This window comes from Plectropomus leopardus, chromosome 2 (assembly GCF_026936395.1).
Source record: "Plectropomus leopardus strain MGB_pleo_1.0 chromosome 2, ASM2693639v1, whole genome shotgun sequence".
NCBI lineage: Eukaryota > Metazoa > Chordata > Actinopteri > Perciformes > Serranidae > Plectropomus > Plectropomus leopardus.
In genome coordinates this window covers 23623435-23641333 of record NC_142177.1, presented here as the reverse complement: position 1 = coordinate 23641333, position 17899 = coordinate 23623435, and the positions used below count along the sequence as shown (strand labels likewise).

General features: G+C 38.8%; 1 protein-coding gene across 2 annotated transcripts in view; it reads right to left on the bottom strand.

Annotated features, from left to right (window-relative positions):
- Positions 1-217: 217 nt before the first annotated feature.
- Positions 218-17899, bottom strand: part of LOC121951744 (A-type voltage-gated potassium channel KCND3-like) — a 166822-nt gene continuing 149140 nt past the window's right edge. For both annotated transcript variants that reach the window (XM_088088675.1, XM_042498201.2), the window contains 4 exons: positions 11653-11754; positions 5954-6046; positions 4625-4884; positions 218-3099 (listed from right to left, as the gene is read on the bottom strand). In XM_088088675.1, coding sequence (XP_087944801.1) covers positions 2862-3099; positions 4625-4884; positions 5954-6046; positions 11653-11754 — 693 coding nt within the window. In that variant the 3' untranslated portion in view covers positions 218-2861. The remainder of the gene's footprint in view (positions 3100-4624; positions 4885-5953; positions 6047-11652; positions 11755-17899) is intronic.

Sequence of the window (17899 nt, the reverse complement as noted above, 5' to 3'; positions counted from 1 at the left end):
CCATATTATAGTATGGAAATTTTGGTCGTCTTTCCGTCACGCTATATTATGGTGTTTTTGCAAAATCCTATGCCTTGACGTGTCTTGGCAAGCTATTTAATGCTAAAACTGTGCTTGATGTTGAATTACAAAAAAAACCAAACATGAGTGAAACTGAAAAGATATTAGATAACTGAAGATAAATAAACACTTCCACTTCTGATATTGTTGTGGCAGATTTTAATTCTCATCTGACACTTCAAAGCTGTTATAATAAACTGACAGAATACTGTAAACACAGCAAACATACAGAAAAGCTCAGTTCAAAAGGATAAAAATATAAGAAACAACACAAACAGCAATGCCAAGACTTTTTAAAAAAGTGTCCCCCACAATGCCTTTTGATGTCAAATCCATTATAAATTAACAACAAGTAATCATACTACAATGTGAAAGAAGTACTTTCTGTTTTTGAAGCATGGTGGTGATCTATGATACTGTAAAAGCCCTATTGACCTGTCGCGACTTTCCTCTCGCGATAACATTACAATAACCATGGCAATGGATGTCCAAAACATTGGCAGGTTTATTTCTGTTGCAGCCGATCAATAAAACCAATCTAATATCGCCCTAATTTCTTTGTCTCATATAAAAATTAAGAAGATCTCGGTCTTTTCCTCCATCCACACATACCAAGTCATGTTTTGTAGAATGTCATTAGACTTTGTTGTGCTTTTTCTTCCTCTTTGGGTTACACATCATGAGCTATAAAAGCCAATAAAGTGTTTCCATTGCAATTTTGTGAAATATGCCTTTTTCGAATCATCTGAAATACCACCTCATGCGAGCGCAATTATTTTTTTGCGATAAACATGAGTTTTTCCGAAACTGATGTGTTTCCATTAGGCCTACAGTCTTCTGTATTCGCAATTTAATTTCGCGCAATTTGAGGGTTAATGGAAATGCGCCTAGTGTTGCATTTACCACATTTGACCATATTTAAAGTTATAAAAAAACAAAAAACAGGAAAATCTAAATTTCTGATGCTTCACTATGGAGGTGTAAGAGCAGGATTCTTGAGTGCATAGTGTATCTGCACGAAATGTGACTGGCGCACGGCATTCAAAGGCCTGGCTTTGCATTAGGTCAATTATGTAGATACTGCGTCAACCAAGATTCAAGTTACGAACACCACGACGGAGCAGAGGCTCATTATTTTCAGCATTAACAGTGAAAGGAAAATTTATATGAAAAGTTTGTAATGTTTTATATAGCAGCATAAAGAGTACTACTACTACTGTGTTGTTCTTACAGAGGACGGAAAAGTGACCATCTTGGCACAAATACGTTCACCTCGGTTTCAAAACCTGACAAAACACAGGAATGCAACACAAATTATTCCAACATATCTAAAACAATTTCACTTGGTGCTTCATGATCAATAAACACATGAAGTTTAACTGCGGTTTCTGCTTTAGAAAAACAATAAAGACAAATGAACACATTGTCTGTTTGATATAGGTAACCATAACACACGTGACAAGCTGTCAAAAACTTGCATTTTTCTGGAGAATGTCACCACAGACTCCCAGTTTGTCATACCCAAATGAGAGGGTTTTTATCAGTGAGCCATAGGCTCAATTCCCACAGTGTAACCTCATCTGGGGATAGATACTGGAGTGACTTAACAGACACTTATTTCAACATATTGTTTTTTAGATTATTACTTAATGCTTCAGAGTTCTTAATTGACCTTGTAAACAGTTTGACAGGCGGACCACACATTGCAGCCTACCACACTCTACGAGTTTTTAACCACTCTTAATTATCCTCTCAGCCTTCCCAGACTTTGTTACTCTATATACTATGCTGCCTGACATCCTGCTTTGCTTCCATCATAATTACTGTGAGCCATTAGAGGTTGCCGCTTAACAATAAACATAAATACTGGTTGTATTTGCTGCTTGTACGGATGACCCATGTGGTCGTACTTTGGGCAATGACAGTCTTGATTAGGCGTTGCGGAAAACAAAACAAAATCTAGTTATCTTTGCAACAGTAATTCTAACAATAATACATCTTGGATATGCTAGGTGGGAAACGCTTGAAAAGTTATCTGTTTTTACTTTAAACATGACGCAACTAAAAAACACATTTTGGTTTGACTCAAATTGATACTATTTTAAACAACAACAACAACAACAACAAAAAAACACTTTGCGGTGTCTGGCACATCAAACTCACATTTCAGCAATACGATATTAGCAGCATCGTAGGTTCTGTGATTTTTCAAATGATGCTGTAAAGAAAACTCAAACGTTTTTTTGTAGTTTTTTTTCCTCAAAGTACTTAAGACAAACAACACGTAACACAAACGAGACCAATCAAATTCAAGTAAACACGGTCACCACTTTTCTTCAGCTTTTCTCAAACACGTTTAAAGTCAACAAAATAGCCTTTTCACTATTTCACTGTGAATTCACGTTAAATTTACTGTGAATTTGTTGTACGTTGACAGCATCTGTAGAAGTACGGATATGCTAATAGCACAATGTCTTTCAATCTTTTCTACAGTACCTGCTGTGAAACATCTGTACTGCTGTTAAAAACTATTAGAAATGCAGCGACTCTGTCCGTATCTACAGTACATACACGACATGACGAGCGTGTGACTCTCCATTCACATATCTACAATCTTCTACCTCAGTAATGTCTCCACATCATCTGTCTTCTCTAAAACTCCTCTTGAGTACAGCGCTCTTCTTGTTGACCCTGTGAGACGGGACATGGTGTGTCTTATAAAGGTAGTCTAACCTGCCTCGCCTCCTTCTCTTCTCCTTTTTCCCTCCTGCTGGGCTGAGTTACATCCGTCACCCAGACAGTCACAGAGCAGAGACTTTGACTATGTTGGTGCCTGCTGAGCTTGTTGTGGTCTGGATGCTTGGAGTTGGCGGGTGACCCGGGGGTAGGGGCGGCCTCCTGTGTGGGGGCCCACGGAGGCCATCGGCATCAGGCGTCAAAGCGGGGGGCGATGGCAGGCTGATGATTGCTGTGGTGATTCGGCCGCCCTTGCAGTTGATCCTGCTGCTTTCATCGGTTTTCAGGTTGAGGTTTGAACGACTAGAGGAGTAGAAAAATAGAGTGGGTAAGTGAGACAATATCGATTTTATAATGTTCATTCAATCAATCATAAGTCAGAGTTGTAAACACAGAATTATGTTACAACTTGAATTACTGTCTTGTAGTTGTATGAATCTGCAAAACTCATAGTATAACATACTGAAAAAGTCCTATTATTGCATGTCTAAAAAAGACATCTAAGTATAAAATGTGAAGAAAAGTCATTGTAAAGCATGTTGGAAAAAGTTCTATAAAAAAAGTCAGTGTAGGATGTTGAGGTATGGTAGTGTTAAAAAAAAAGTCATAGTAATGGATCTAAAAAAAAGTTAGTATAATATATATGGAAAGTCATAGTATAGTATGTCAAAAAAGTATGTCCAGAATAAGTCATGGTATAATATATAAAAAAGGCATGGCTAAGCCTGTCAAAAAACAAGAAAAAAAGTCATCACAACCTCATATTATAGTATGCTGTCAAAAACGATGGCAAAACGTACCTGTATAGTATGTCGTCAAAAAGGTCACAAAAACGTCTTAGTATGGTATGTCATCAAAATTTCAGAGTATAGTATGTCATGAAAAATGTCACCAAAACGTCAGAATAGTATGGTATGTTGTCAGAAATGTCATCACGTCATATTATAGTATGATGTCTGAAAGGTCATCAGAATGTCATAGCATAGCATGGCGTCGAACGTGTGTCAAAAACGTCAAAGTATAGTATGTCATCAAAAATGTAACCAAAATGTCATATTACAGTATGGCGTCAAATATGTCACCACAACTTCACAGTATAGTATGTCGTCAAAATGGTCACAAAAACATCATAGTATATTATGTAGTCAAAAATGTCATCACGTCATGTCGTTAAAAAGGTCATCAGAGCGTCATCAAAATTTCATGGTATAATATGATGTCAAAAATGTGACTGAAACATCAGTGTAGTACATATATGTTGTTGAAAATATCACAAAGATGTCATTAAAACATCATAGTATAGTATGTTGTCAAAAAGGTCACCAAAACGTCATTTTATAGTATGTTGTCAAAAATTTCACAAAAGCATCACAAAAACAATATAGTATAGTTTGTGCCTCTCTCCCCCTCTCTCTTTTTCTTTCCTTTTTGACATCATTGTATTTCATTTGTTATTTACGATATCTATTGCACGTCTGTCCATCCTGGAAGAGGGATCCCTCATCATCCTCTACTGCTCTTCCTGAGGTTTCCTTTCTTTTTTTTTCTCGCGTTACAGAGGTTCTTTTTTTCGGGAGTTTTTCCTTGATGTGAGGGTCTAAGGGCAGAGGGATGTCGTACACTGTAAAGTCCTCTGAGGCAAACCATGTTTTGTGATAATGGGCTCTAAAAATAAAATTGACTTGACTTGACTATGCCGTCAAAAATGTCAGCAAAATGTCATAGTGTAATTGTCAAGTGCTAATTTGTAAACTATTTTACCCTCAGGTTAGTTGGCAAAGTGTAGCAAACACCATGGAAGTGCTGCTGTGTGTTTCTGTCCTTTTACCTGGCGGTGTGTGACGGTGGGTCACCACACTGTATGTGGATGGCACTGAGCTCCTGCAGGGGGCTCTGGCGTGTTGGATCGGGGTGGCTGGAGGGCAGGCTGGCATTGGGCAGAGGAGTGTTTCTCCTCACCCGGCGGCCACAGCAGGTACCCACAGAGCTGTCCAGGCTGGATATCGAGGGGCTGCGTGAGGGGTAGGTCTGTAGCGCCGTCTCTAAACAGTTCTGCTCGTACATCTGCTCGTCCACAAACTCATGAGCCTGGAGAGATGAAACAGGGTGGTGGTTTAGACAGGCAGGGAGGGACTGGCACAGTGAGTTAAACAGCATGTTAAGTGAATAAAAGACTAAATGATATATAATTTCTAATTTTAGAAATACACACACCAAAGCGTGACCATTCACAAACTCTGTGTATTTGCTGACTGGAGAGCAGAGATGGTGGTACTGCTTAATATAAACAAGTGGGTTTTAACACTAAAACCTTTTGTAAATAAAAATTCTACACGTCAGATTACACTGAGAAACAGAACATCCAAATCACTCACATCACTGTGTGCAGACTTGAGATATAACTTAAATAAAATGTCTATTGAAAAGTGTCAAATTGGAACTTTTTGACAAGAATCTGCATTCCAGCTGACACTTAGGCACAGATGAGACGGCGGGAGGGAAAACATTACTGTCAGCGCATTAGACATCTTAAACAGCAATACAACTCCCCGATGACTCCTTAAGATTTGCTCTAGAAGACTTCAGAGCTAAAGAATTCAGATTTTTTTGTGGGTTGTGTGTGCAGTTTCCCATACAATAACCTTTTCTTTTGTTGACATACTTTACTATGACTTTGTATAACATACAAAACTATAACTTTTCATGACATACTATGATTATTTGTGACACAATGACTTTTTAAAGGACATTTTTTACGACATTTTACACAAACAAAAACAATCAACCCTGATATAGCCTACATTACATTCTACAGAGTTTGACATTAATTGATTGTACCTACCCACAGTAGCGAGCCAGGGCGGATGCACTATTATCTTCATTCTTACGTCACAATACAATGTTGTGATATGCTGAGTATTGCAGTAAAATATATTGTGATTATTACCTTTTGTCAACTGCAAATAGTATCCCCAAAGGAAAACAAAGCAAAGATTCTTTTTTGTTAGTTTTTTTCCACTGGTAGAAAACATTATTATCATGATTTAATACTTAAATGGCAAATAACACATTTCTTTAACCTAATTGAGTAGGTGGCAGATTTTTAAAGCTTTAAGTGTTGGAGTCAAAGGTAAAGACGTGTTTCGAGTGTACTCACAGTGGTTTTCTCCAGACAGTGCAGTAGGTGGTGGTGTTGGCTCTCTAACAGAGAGGTGGACTTATTCAGCTTCTGCTCATCCTCTTCTGTATCCTTAGTAAGACACACAAAAACACACACACACACACACACACACACACACACACACACAAAATTGATGAATGTTGAAAAATTACATTGTTGGTATATCCTCGTCACTCATGAAAACTTCTCACTCTGTCCACAAAATGACTCTTTGATATGAACTTTGTCGTCAGTAATGAAATGTCAGATGTGACTCTGTTATTCTGCTTCGTGTCTCCCATTTTAAACTGGACTATTTTGGTTTGTGTTTGTTGATTTCTCTCATTTCCATTATGAGCAGGTAGCCAACAACTCCTGCTGTTTGCTTTCAAAAAACTTGCTAGCCAATTAGTTACATAGTGGACCAAATTTCTGCTGGATGTGAATTGATCCCTCAGCCTTGGCAAATGGTTTGTTTATAATTAATTGTCTCCATTGTGCATCTTTTGTGCTGTTAATACTGTAATTGCCTTTAGTTTGTTTCCTTGTGTAAGCATGCTGCAAAATAACTCCCCTTTTCAGTTTATTGAACTAATAAAAAACTGTGTTGTTGCCAGCTCTCTTACTTAATTATCTAAGTAGGTACCACTGAGCGTCATGCGAGGCTCCAGGCAGCTGAACAGTTATTGATGTATGAAGCTTCAGAAAGAGGAAAAACAGAGAGCTGAGGAAAACAGAAACAGAAAAACTTATGGAACCATTTTTTGGTATTTCTCCAAACGGGACTTGGTTTCAAAGCTCCGGCTCCAATATAGCTTAGTCTCAAAGTAATCACAATTGCCAAAAAACATGAAAACTGAAAACAAATTAATTCCCTCCCCACAGCGCACATTGTTACTCAGAGGATTTGGGTGGGTGGCGATCCAGCCCAAGGACTCTCATTCAGATTCCAGACACATGAACAATACTGTGATGTGGGCAAGAGAAAACTACGCCTTCTGATGTCTCAATGTGTGGATCTGCCCTGTGGCACAGGCCCTATAATAAAGACTTATATAGACACTGAAATATGTCTCAAAGCTCAAGGTTATTTTCATGTCAAGAAAGAATCTGATTTGATAGTCCTTCTGAAATGTGACCCTGAACATGTTAACGTCACAGAGGTTTCTTGTCAGTTGTTTTGGACATTTCTCAAACAAGAATTGAAATCCTCAAAACTGCAGCCTTCAGATCATCTAGTCAGTTGTGCACATCATAACCAATTTCTCATTCTTTTGAACAAATTGCAAATGCTTTGGCACATCCATGCAAATGATACAATAGTCTATTTTTTCCTGTCCTATCAATGGTTTATGTCATGTTGATCAAAATGCATTATACTGATTTTCTATTGAATAGTTTTATCTCTCAAAACATCCAGGCTTTAGTCAATTGCTGAAGTCTTTACATGCAAAATTGTTAAAGTGGTTGTTATAATTTGTTAAGCACATTTTCGATACATTTCTATCAGACTTTTAGTCTCTAGCTGGAGGCATTGTGTTTTTGGTTTTTCTGTCCCTCTGTCCCATTCACATGATCACACCTTGAGGAAATTCCTTCAAATCTGGTACAATTTACTTGGACGCAACATTGAACTGATTACAGTTTGGTGGTCATAGGTCAAAGGTCATTGTCAAAAGTCAGGAACAGAAGGGGAGACATTTGGTCAGATACTGATTTGGTAACACTAATCTTGGGTGCCCACCTTGAAACTGTGCTGTTGTATAGATCTTCTGTTCTCCCGGGGGCAAAAATGTTTGAGAAGCAACTTGGTTTTCAGAGGAATAGATGTAAACCGCAAGAGAAACTTGACAGGTGCACGGAGGCATATAACTGTAGGGCGGTAATTCTGGCTTTGTAAATGTGTCTTGAATTTTACAAATGAGGGGTATTGTTTGAAGTGTTAGATCAACCAGATACCAGACAGTTCTGCCTAAAGGCTCATTTATGCTGAATGTTAAATGTGTTTACAGACATAGATGGAGCTTTCTGTCTGTACTGTCCATACATATTTGTGCTTAAGAATATGGACAAAATGGAGCAGTACCACTAATCATGGGGCAGTGTAGCATAGTCAAGTGAGACCAACTGTGGGACACAGCGAAGACATTTAAAAAACAGCAGAACTGAATAGATAGGTTATATAGTAATATGAATGCGATGTATTTAGTGGCTTCACAGACCACCGCTGTCTCCAACGCCTCCTCCAACGAGTGCTGCAGGGACTTTTCTTTGTAGGATGATGCAGAAGTTAGTGCCGTCTTAGATCCCTAATCAATAAGCCAATGGGATTTTTCCATTTGGATTCTGGACTATTGCAGAAAAGAAATTCGGTGACAAAGTTTATGATGCTTTTTGCGTTTTGGTTCTGCGAGCTAATCTTCACAAGTAAACACTGATTTTCTGACTTTTGAGGTATAAATAAAATATCCAAAAGCAAAAAGCTGACATTAGGCTATAAATGAAGTACACTGCAGTCACATCACTTAAATTTAGCTTCCACGACGAGGCTTTAAAGCCGAGTTTGGCGTGATGATGTGCTGTACTCTTATTTAGCTACTGTCTTTTTTTAAGAAATGTAAAGACTTCAAAAAAAATTCCATTCAAAAATCCACTGACTATAATGCTAGCTCATTTTGTTAGTTTTAGGACCCATTCCTGCAGCACTTTATTGGCACGGAAACAGCGTGATTGCAAATCCCTCGATCTGACTGAGGCCTGTTTGAATCACTGGATCACAATCACTACGAAAAGTCAGTGACGTGGGCAGTAATTTAGCATTAACCGTCGGGGCAAATCGGAACAAATCCTGTCACTCTAAAGTGAAAAGTGATAATTAAATTAAGAGCACCTAAAGGGATACAGCTGTAAGGCCTTCAGTGAAGGGTTATAATAAAACTTGACAGGATTATCAATAAATCACCCTCTACAATAATGAGCCTGTGATCTGGGTAACAAATAAATGGCTGTCAGAAAATTAAAAAGCCTTCAGGGGAAGCTGAAAAAGACCAGCAGACCAGAACTTCTAATCTAACTATAGGTTGTGAGAAAAGCAGTCATTTTGTCATATATCGCCACTCACTCCAAGCCCGGACCCACGCAGCGCTTCTGACTGACTGACAGCAGTGACACCACCGTAATTTGATGCGGCAGGACTCTGGCAGCCTCATCACACACACGCAGAGGGATGTTGGTCGCTCGGCACTCACAGATGGCATTTATATGATAATTCTAACCACTTCCAGACAGCCATGAGCTTTCACACTGGACTCGATTAGATCCAAATGCATTTTAGTAACCATCTGCAAGGAGGGGAGTGTGTCACTGAAAGCAAGACTGATGGACTATATGGAAAGAATAAAGCCAATTTGCTCATGCATTATCAAAAACATTTTTCTATGGTGGGTGAGGAGTTAACAAAAATAAGAATGGACGAGAAGAACATGGTGGAGGGTGCTTACTTTAAAAAGTAGAATTCGGGTTGATGTCTGCAAGTGGGACTAAAGAGAAGGACATGTAATTTACATGAATAGTTAGACGTGTTTGGAAATACAGTTATTGCTTTCTTGCTGTTAGATGAGTAGATTAATACCTCATGTCTGTATGTAAAGTTCAGTGTGGAGAAAGAGCCAAAAGGAGAATAGCTTTGCAAATCAGAAATCTAGCTTAAATTTTTTACCTCTGAAATCTATAAATTTACACATTTTTCCAATTTTTTTTAATCCACACACAAACAGAAATAACAGAAATGACAAAATTTGGTTCTATGCTCAGTAGGGCTGCACCATGAATGTCAGAGGCTTGAATCATCAGTCAGGGAGACCCTCGGTTGGCTGAGATTGCTTGAAGTCGAGCCGTTGTGTTTTTTTTTTCCGTGCATTGTACTTCTGGGGACGTTTTGGTCCCTAGATTTGCGTCAGAGTGAGTGCTCTTGACTTTCACGCTACTTTTTGCAGATGCAGACAGGCAGGCAGCGGCACAGAGGGAGAGAGAGACCAAACTGTAAGGTGAAGAAGCTGTGAATTTACAACCCATAGAAAGCTAATACGATAGTCTTTGGTTTTTGTTTGAGTTTTAGTGTCAGCAAAAAATTACCTGAGTGCCACTGTGACACTGAACCTCCAACTGAGCCCGTTCAGACTTTAAAATGTTGGATGGAAAACAAAACGCACCGTAGAATATTTGTATTGAACAGCCAAATAAGATTCGACTGGCATAATTCTGAGTCAAATACAGCCCGAATGCTGACTTAAGTACACACTCTTTACATAAGTGACCCCACATTTGTTTAAAGTCAGAGATAGCTGTAATGCAGCCAGAGTGCTCCTATTGCAAAATGGTCTCTAGTTACATTTACCCAGAAATCAAAGTAATAACATATAATGTGTTGCTTAGTGAGCTGGTAAAAGGTGCTGGTAGACGCCTGAATGTCCACATGTTTGAACTCCATGCTAGCTGTGTCCCCCTGTTTCCTGTCTGTATGTTACAGCTTTGGTTCTATACTTACACACAGACATGAGAGCGGTAATGATCTCATCTAATTCTCAGCAAGAAAGCAAATAAGCATGCCTCTAAAAATGTTTAACTATTTCTTCAAAGCAACCACAATACATGCACAGTGCCTACTTAGCAACAGACAGCAGACACACAAAGTCAACGACGGGGAAGAAAGAGGGCCTTTAGCAGCTAAAGAGTCGGATATATTTCTCTGGTCGGTAGGAACCAAAAACAGAGATAAAATGATAGTGAATACTATATAGTGAATAAGTTGTCACAAACATGACATGAAATAAATGGCAATGTTGCTCTGTGTCTGCTGGATATACAAGTCTTTGCTGACCCTCAGTCGCCACAAAAATCTGTTATTTCAGGTTTAAGGTATTGTGTGACAAAAGATTAGAACATAACAACACTGCAGTTGTCTGTTATCAAAGAAAGGAGGAAAAACAGAAACATTTTGTACTGTTTGTAGTAACAGGAGTCTGGGTGAGTGGGGAATGTAAATGTCCTCCGCTGCCTCATTGTTCACTGCTGCAGTTTTGAAGTTTGCTGCAGCCTCTTTTTTTTAATGCACCAACCATCTAATTATCACCAAGAGCGACACAACAAGCAAAGCAAAGTGAAAACAACCTCTGTTGTCTGACTTTGCCGGTTTTACAGACGTGGATTAAATCGAGTCGAGGACTAAAAGACAACTAAGAAAAGTACTTTGTGTGATTACACTGATAACGCCAGCATGGGGGATTATTGGCATAACTCCTCTGCTATCACTCCTGCCCTGTATGACAACCAGAACGTAATGACTCCAACTTCTGCTGCTCTTTTATAGCCTCTAAATGACTTCCAAATTGTCCTTTGCTTAATTATAGCAGTAATGTTTGTCATTTTGTGTCTGTGTGTGTGTGTGTGTGTGTGGTGTGTTTATACTGCAGATGTAAGGTTGCTGCTTCTAAGCTATTGAGTTGCAGTGAACTGAAATAATTAGTAGATGGGTGTTTGACAAGGAACAATATGATTAATCTCCCATATGGACTCATAATCTGCTGACATTTCATGTCATTCGTAATGAACACATTTGAAATGACTTCCCAGTAATCATCGTGCCCACTTTGCTGTTGGTGGATCTGAGTGTTCAGAGGGTCAGAGGTCGTTCTCACCGTCAGCTCCAGCAGCTCGTTCAGCAGTCCGTTGTGTTTGCTCTGGAGGAAGGCGTTGGCGCTGCCTGACTTGGATATTCTTATCCTGGCCAGTCTGGCTTTCTGGGCGTGGGAAGAAGAAGAAGAGGTCACATCATCAGACAGGGTGGGCGGGAGGTCACAGAAGATGACTAATGCAGTATTTAATGGTGAGAATCTGCCAACTCATCACCCAAGCTCTGTAGTAATTTTCACAGATACTACTGTACTGATTTTACCCCGCAAATTTCTGATTTTTGTCATGAAGACTGTCTTTATGTATGAGAGCCAAACTTTAAAGGTACACAACATGGCCAAAAGTATTTAGACACAGAGGGCTCTCTGCAGAAGTCCACACCAAACTGGGAAATAAGTTTTTGTCGACCTAGTTTGTGGAGGTTTAAGAAAACATCAATACACGTGAGAATCATGGTTTTATGTTTTGTGATACTGTACTGATTCTCAATAACACTATTGATTTTTAATTAACAGAATGGCAGTCAATTTTTGAAATTGCAATTAATCGCATTTTTAATTACCTGTTTTCAGTTCCAATATTTTGCAGTTTTGAGGTCCATGTTGACAAGGTGAAGCATTTCTTACCAGATTTTCTTGTTTAGGAATCAAATGACTGCAAATAACTGCATGGGACTAGCATAAAGTGAGCATGTGTGTAAAGAGGAGACTCATGGGTAACCACAGAAACCCACTTTCATTCAGATATCCACAGGTCAGAGGTCAAGAAACACCTGTGAAATGGCCATGCCTGTTTACCATCTGAAAAATTTAGCGTAAGTTTGAAACGTCCATCCTGGGAGCTAGCACGACATGGTTGGCATCATGGGATTCCTTAGGTCATCTAGTTTCATATAATACCAGCATCATCACACTAGCTTTTAAACTCAACCTGGCACAGCCGCTTTAAGACAGGAATTGTGGTTTACAGGACAAGATTAGAGGCAATAATTTTACTCATATGTTACTAAACAGCTGAGCTCAAGTGACAAACAGCTCCAGACCAAAAGGTAAACAAGACCATGAGGACTACTGCTGAAACAGCTCATACATTGACCAGTAAGTCAATTATAGGAAAATTCAGTGGCAAATGTTATTATTATTGATTTTTTATAACTTTTTTTTTAAGCTAAAGCGAGCCTAGTTTCACGACCAGGGCTTAAAAAAAACAATGGTTGGTCAGATACGAACGCACAATACACAATACACCCTTCCAAACAACTCCAATGTCATGATTAGTGTGGAGGGGTGGTGGATGGGTCTGACAGGCTTCCTGTGTGGAGCTACAAGTCATCGTTGAGTTGTTTTGTCACATCAGTCAATAGTCACGAGTTGTTTGTAGTGTAACTTAACTCACGTCATCAACCATGATCTTTTTCTTAACCCTAACCAAGTTTTTATGTGTTGCTGAAACCAAACTGCAGACCCCTTCTGAATCAAGATACACAAAAAAAGGCCATCAAAATATAGCAAATAGGGATTAGATCACTTTGCAGAAGCATAAATTATAATATGCTAACATTCTCTGTCTCCAACTTTTCCAATGTGAAGATCTCGCTTTTTTTCTTGCATCTCTTGGTCACACGAACAAGAGATGTCACCCATGGACTTATAACCTTATGATCAATTTTTTTCACTGTTTTCTGGTATTTTATTCACAAAACAACCAAGAGAGGGACTAATCGTCTAAGACATAAAAGCTATACATTAGAAAATAAGCGTCAAGAAAGATTAATTGATTGTATAAAATAATGGTTCACTGAGGCACGAATGAGGCGAGAGGTGTCCACATACTTTTGGCCTGACACAGAATAGAATCAATCAAAAGTAGATTTTCCTTCAAAGACTCAATGAAACAAAAGTAGATGAATCTCACATAGAAATTAGTTATTTAACATTGTTTTTATTTTCATTTTGTTTTTATTTACCTTTTCAATCAGTCTGATATCATTTTCTGATACAAACATGATTTATTTTGCCTTGTCTTGTTCCATTGATACTGTTATTTTAAATCGCTGTTTATTTTCATTAAATTTTATGTTGACTTCAGATCTAAAGCAGTATTTTTCATGTGAGTACACAATCTAAAGCATTTCGGTTTGATCCTTACAAAATACAGTAATAAAGATTCAATTAAGCCAGTGAACCATGAAAAAAAATTAATCAAAAAATAAAAATGCTAAAACAAGGAAATATATAACTGCAAAATGAAGCAAAGCCAGCCTGCTGATGTCATCTGTCAGAAAGTGAGACACAACTAATGGAGGGTTTATTGCATTAGCTTATTCTGCCCATAAGAGGCTGAGGAGTTTACAACAATGCACCTGTCTGCTGCATATAAAATCTTCAAAGCCAGTTCGCCTCCGATGAGGAGTAGCAAAAAGATAAAAGTGATAACTCCTCCAACAGACAGATGTGATAAGTTAGCAGAGTGAGGGAGACGGGCAGGAAATGAGAGAAATCCTGTTGGGGATTTCTTGAAATGAAGAGGATATTAGGACTACTCTATGCGATATACCTCTGCCTTAAGTGCTCCTGGACACGTAAGGTGACTGATTTCTTTAACCTTGTCCTGCTGCTCTCTCTCTCTCCCCGATAAATGCATTTCAGAAACAGGAGACAGGCAGAGCAATATCTGCTTCCCAGACACGAATCAAAAGTAATGGAATTAGTTTGGTTGCTTCAGAAATTGTCCGTCAGACTGTAGATACCTGTGAAGGTTTGAGGAATGCTGCAGACTGAGATGCAATAATAACGATTGTGTATGGACGTGCACAGTGTGTGAAATGGAGAGGGGGGGGGGGATGAAGAGACAACCGTCAGCTGCTTCTTTCTGCGTAGCTTCAGCTAAAGTGTGAATGGTTTTGAAAGGGAAAATGCTGTCGAGTGCTGCCTGCTTCTCTTATTGATCAAAAGCTCCACTTGACACAAGGAAGAAAAAAATATGAAAGAATAACTAACTCTGATCCTACTGATGTGATGATGCGTATTTCGCCTTCTCTGATGGTCCATTGAGCCCAAATGGTTGTCTAAGGAATCTCTACTCTGAGCTGATGAAATTCTGACTTGTTTGGAGTCCAAAAGCTGCGAGCAAGTCAAGTTTAGTGAAGTCTTGAGACACGAGTTTAAAGTCACAAGTCTAAAATCCACTTTCGACAAATATTATAATAGACGAAACTATTTCAGAACATTGGAGGGAAAAGTTGCAGCTGTGTGAACCAGGGTTCCCACACATTTTCATCAACAAAATTCAAACACTTTTCCATGACTTTTCAAGGACAAATAATACAATTTCCATTTCAGAAAAGCATTTGCAGCACTCAGCAGCCCAGTTACCATAATTTTACACACACACACACACACACACACACACACACACACACACACACACACACACACACACACACACACACACACACACACACAGGAGAGTCCTGGCATCCTGGTATTAGTCAAGGAAAATGAGAACCATGCGCGAGTTTTCCATAAAATTGATATTACTGGTCTTTCGATGCAACTATTGCAAATTGCAATGTTGATGCTAAAACGATATATCGTGCAGCCCTAAAATGATACAAATTAGAGCTACATAATGTAAAAAGTCAACTTACAGAAAATACATTTGCCAGTATGTTACATTACATTTATTTAATCAGACGCAAAAAAATTATGATACCAAAACTTTAAATAATTTTCACGAATTTCAGTGAATTGAATGAATATTTTACCTGTGTTCTTGCTTTACTTTTAACAAGCAGAATCTGTACATTTCCTGTGAGAACGCACATTTATTTAGAAAAGGCACAGTGTATGTAATGAGCATAAAATCACACACTGTCCCTGAATGTCCAAAGCTGACACTGGAAGGCATACTTAAGGTGTCTTGATTGATGCTGAGGGCCACTGACCAAGCATTAGTATTTGAGTTGGGAGTATATGTTGGTTTCAACAACAACAACAAAAAAGTTAAATAATAATATTACTTTTAAAAAAAATCTGTATTTTTTTAAGTAACAAGCCCAACACTGGTGTGTTGGTGAGTATTCAGGATGGTGTCAGCGGGATTGACTAAAATGAATGCAGCACCCATGTCGATAGTAATGCAGGAACATGTCATCAAGGGCAAATGGGTGTCTCATTGACGTGTTTTTAAGTTTCTGGACAACAATTGGGGGTGATGAGGAAGTAGTTTTTTGGCTGGAAAATAGCTGGAGGTAAATTACTCTAAAATTACAGTCTGAGACAGACTTAATGGGCCTCCTCAACAGTCTGTCCAAAGCCAGGTGATGCTGATTTTACTTTGTCTTTTTTTTTTTTTTTTTTAAATGGTTGACCGAGCAAATCAAGCCTATATGCTGCAGCATTACCACCTACAGTCCGACAGTCAGACAGCCAGACTGAAGCAGTCGAGGGAAAAAGCCATAAAATGTTCACCTCTAAGACAAGTGAGCCTTGAAACTACTGCGTAAAGGGACCTTTTCCTTTACCTCAATCAGCCTCTCATACTTTCTTTCTCTACTTTCTCTTACTGTCTCCTTTGAGTTCTCTTTCTCTCTTTTTCTTCATGTCAGACCTCCTCTCCTTCTTTTTGGTCCCCTTCTCCAGTTTGGCCCTAACATCTCCAGTCTTTTTTTCATTTCCTCGACAACTTGCCATCTCTCTGTGTGGCTCCACTTGACCCTGCTGTCCCATTACCGGTGTGACCTCAGTCCATTTACTGCCTCCACACTCACCGACACTCTGATGGCAACTACGCTGCATCGCTTTGATGTGCAATAATAAAAAATCCTGTCGTTTTTCTTCATGGGAAGTTTTCTTTTCAACTTATTGGGTAATCCATTGCATTAGGGGTTGTCTCTCTTGCTAGTTTTGCTATCTGTGGGTGACTGATTTAAGAAGAGGAGACACTGCACTCTACACTGAGACCCACACACACTCTCTACAGTACTTAGTAGGAAACTATCATTAAATCCAATTTAGATTCTCTACTTTCTATTTTCTGACTGTGAAGCTACTATGGGTACATGAGAGGACCTTTTTGTAAAGTCAAATCCCCAGTTGACTACATAATTGTAATGGGAGCCTGGAGCAGCCTGTTGTTAGAGAAGAATGAAGACGAATGAGACCTGAAGAGGACGGGAAAGCCAGGAGAGAAAGAGTAATAGAAGGAGGGAGAATGGAAGAAATCTTTTCTACTTTCCTGCTCTTTCCATCCTCAGACTTGCACTATAGGGGAAAACAAGGGGCACATATGGGGGTAATGGAGTATTTTTCTGTGCATCAGTGAATAAAAATAGCGCACAGGTGCACGGTAAATGTGTTGACTTGCTAACCTTTTACAGTTATAGCTATTTACCAGATAAACACAAGGTAAGAGCAGTAAATTACACAGATAAATCCAACAAAGCGTGCTGAGCTCCAGGTTTCTCACAAAATGTACTTTCCTGGGTCGGCAAAGCATTCTCACTGTGAAGATGCGCCCCTCGGTAATACACTACTTGTGTTGTAAAGTTGCTCAATTGGAGTCATATCATGCAGAAACACGGTGCATGATGGTGCAAATGTTTGGTTGATTTTGGTAGACTTTTCATTAATTCCATTTTTTGCCTATTACTTTTTCTCACATGTAGCTTGTAATATATACAAAGGTGACAAAGTACACAACTCTTTTACTTTCATCAAAGTATAGATACTCCTGATCAAATTTTACCCCATTACAAGTGAAAGTTGCTGAGTCAAATATTACTTAAGTTAAATTACTGGAATACTTGCTTTTAAAAATACTCAAGTATTCAAAGTACTTTTATATTGCAACTGATTGTTGTACATTGTTAATGTACATTTACAGAAACTAATGACTCTAAAATGATCCACTGAATGCAAAGCCTGCCTATGCCTATATTCTTGCAGGCTGTGATGTGCAGTAAACAGAGAAAAACATTTAAAACTATACGAATCATTCTTCATCTCAAAAACTTCTAACATGTATGTCCATGGATGACCTGGTGGGGAATCTTCATCCTCATTTGCTGTTGTTGCTATTACTAACACCACATAACCAAATACAGCCACCTGCTTATGACCTCTCTTCTGAGTAGTGCATGTGCAAGGTAGGAGTACAGGAACACCATTTCGACAACACAAACCACACACAAAACTGCATTCACAGTTTATGTACTTCTGGATTTTAGAAAAGAAAAGAAAGTACAGATAC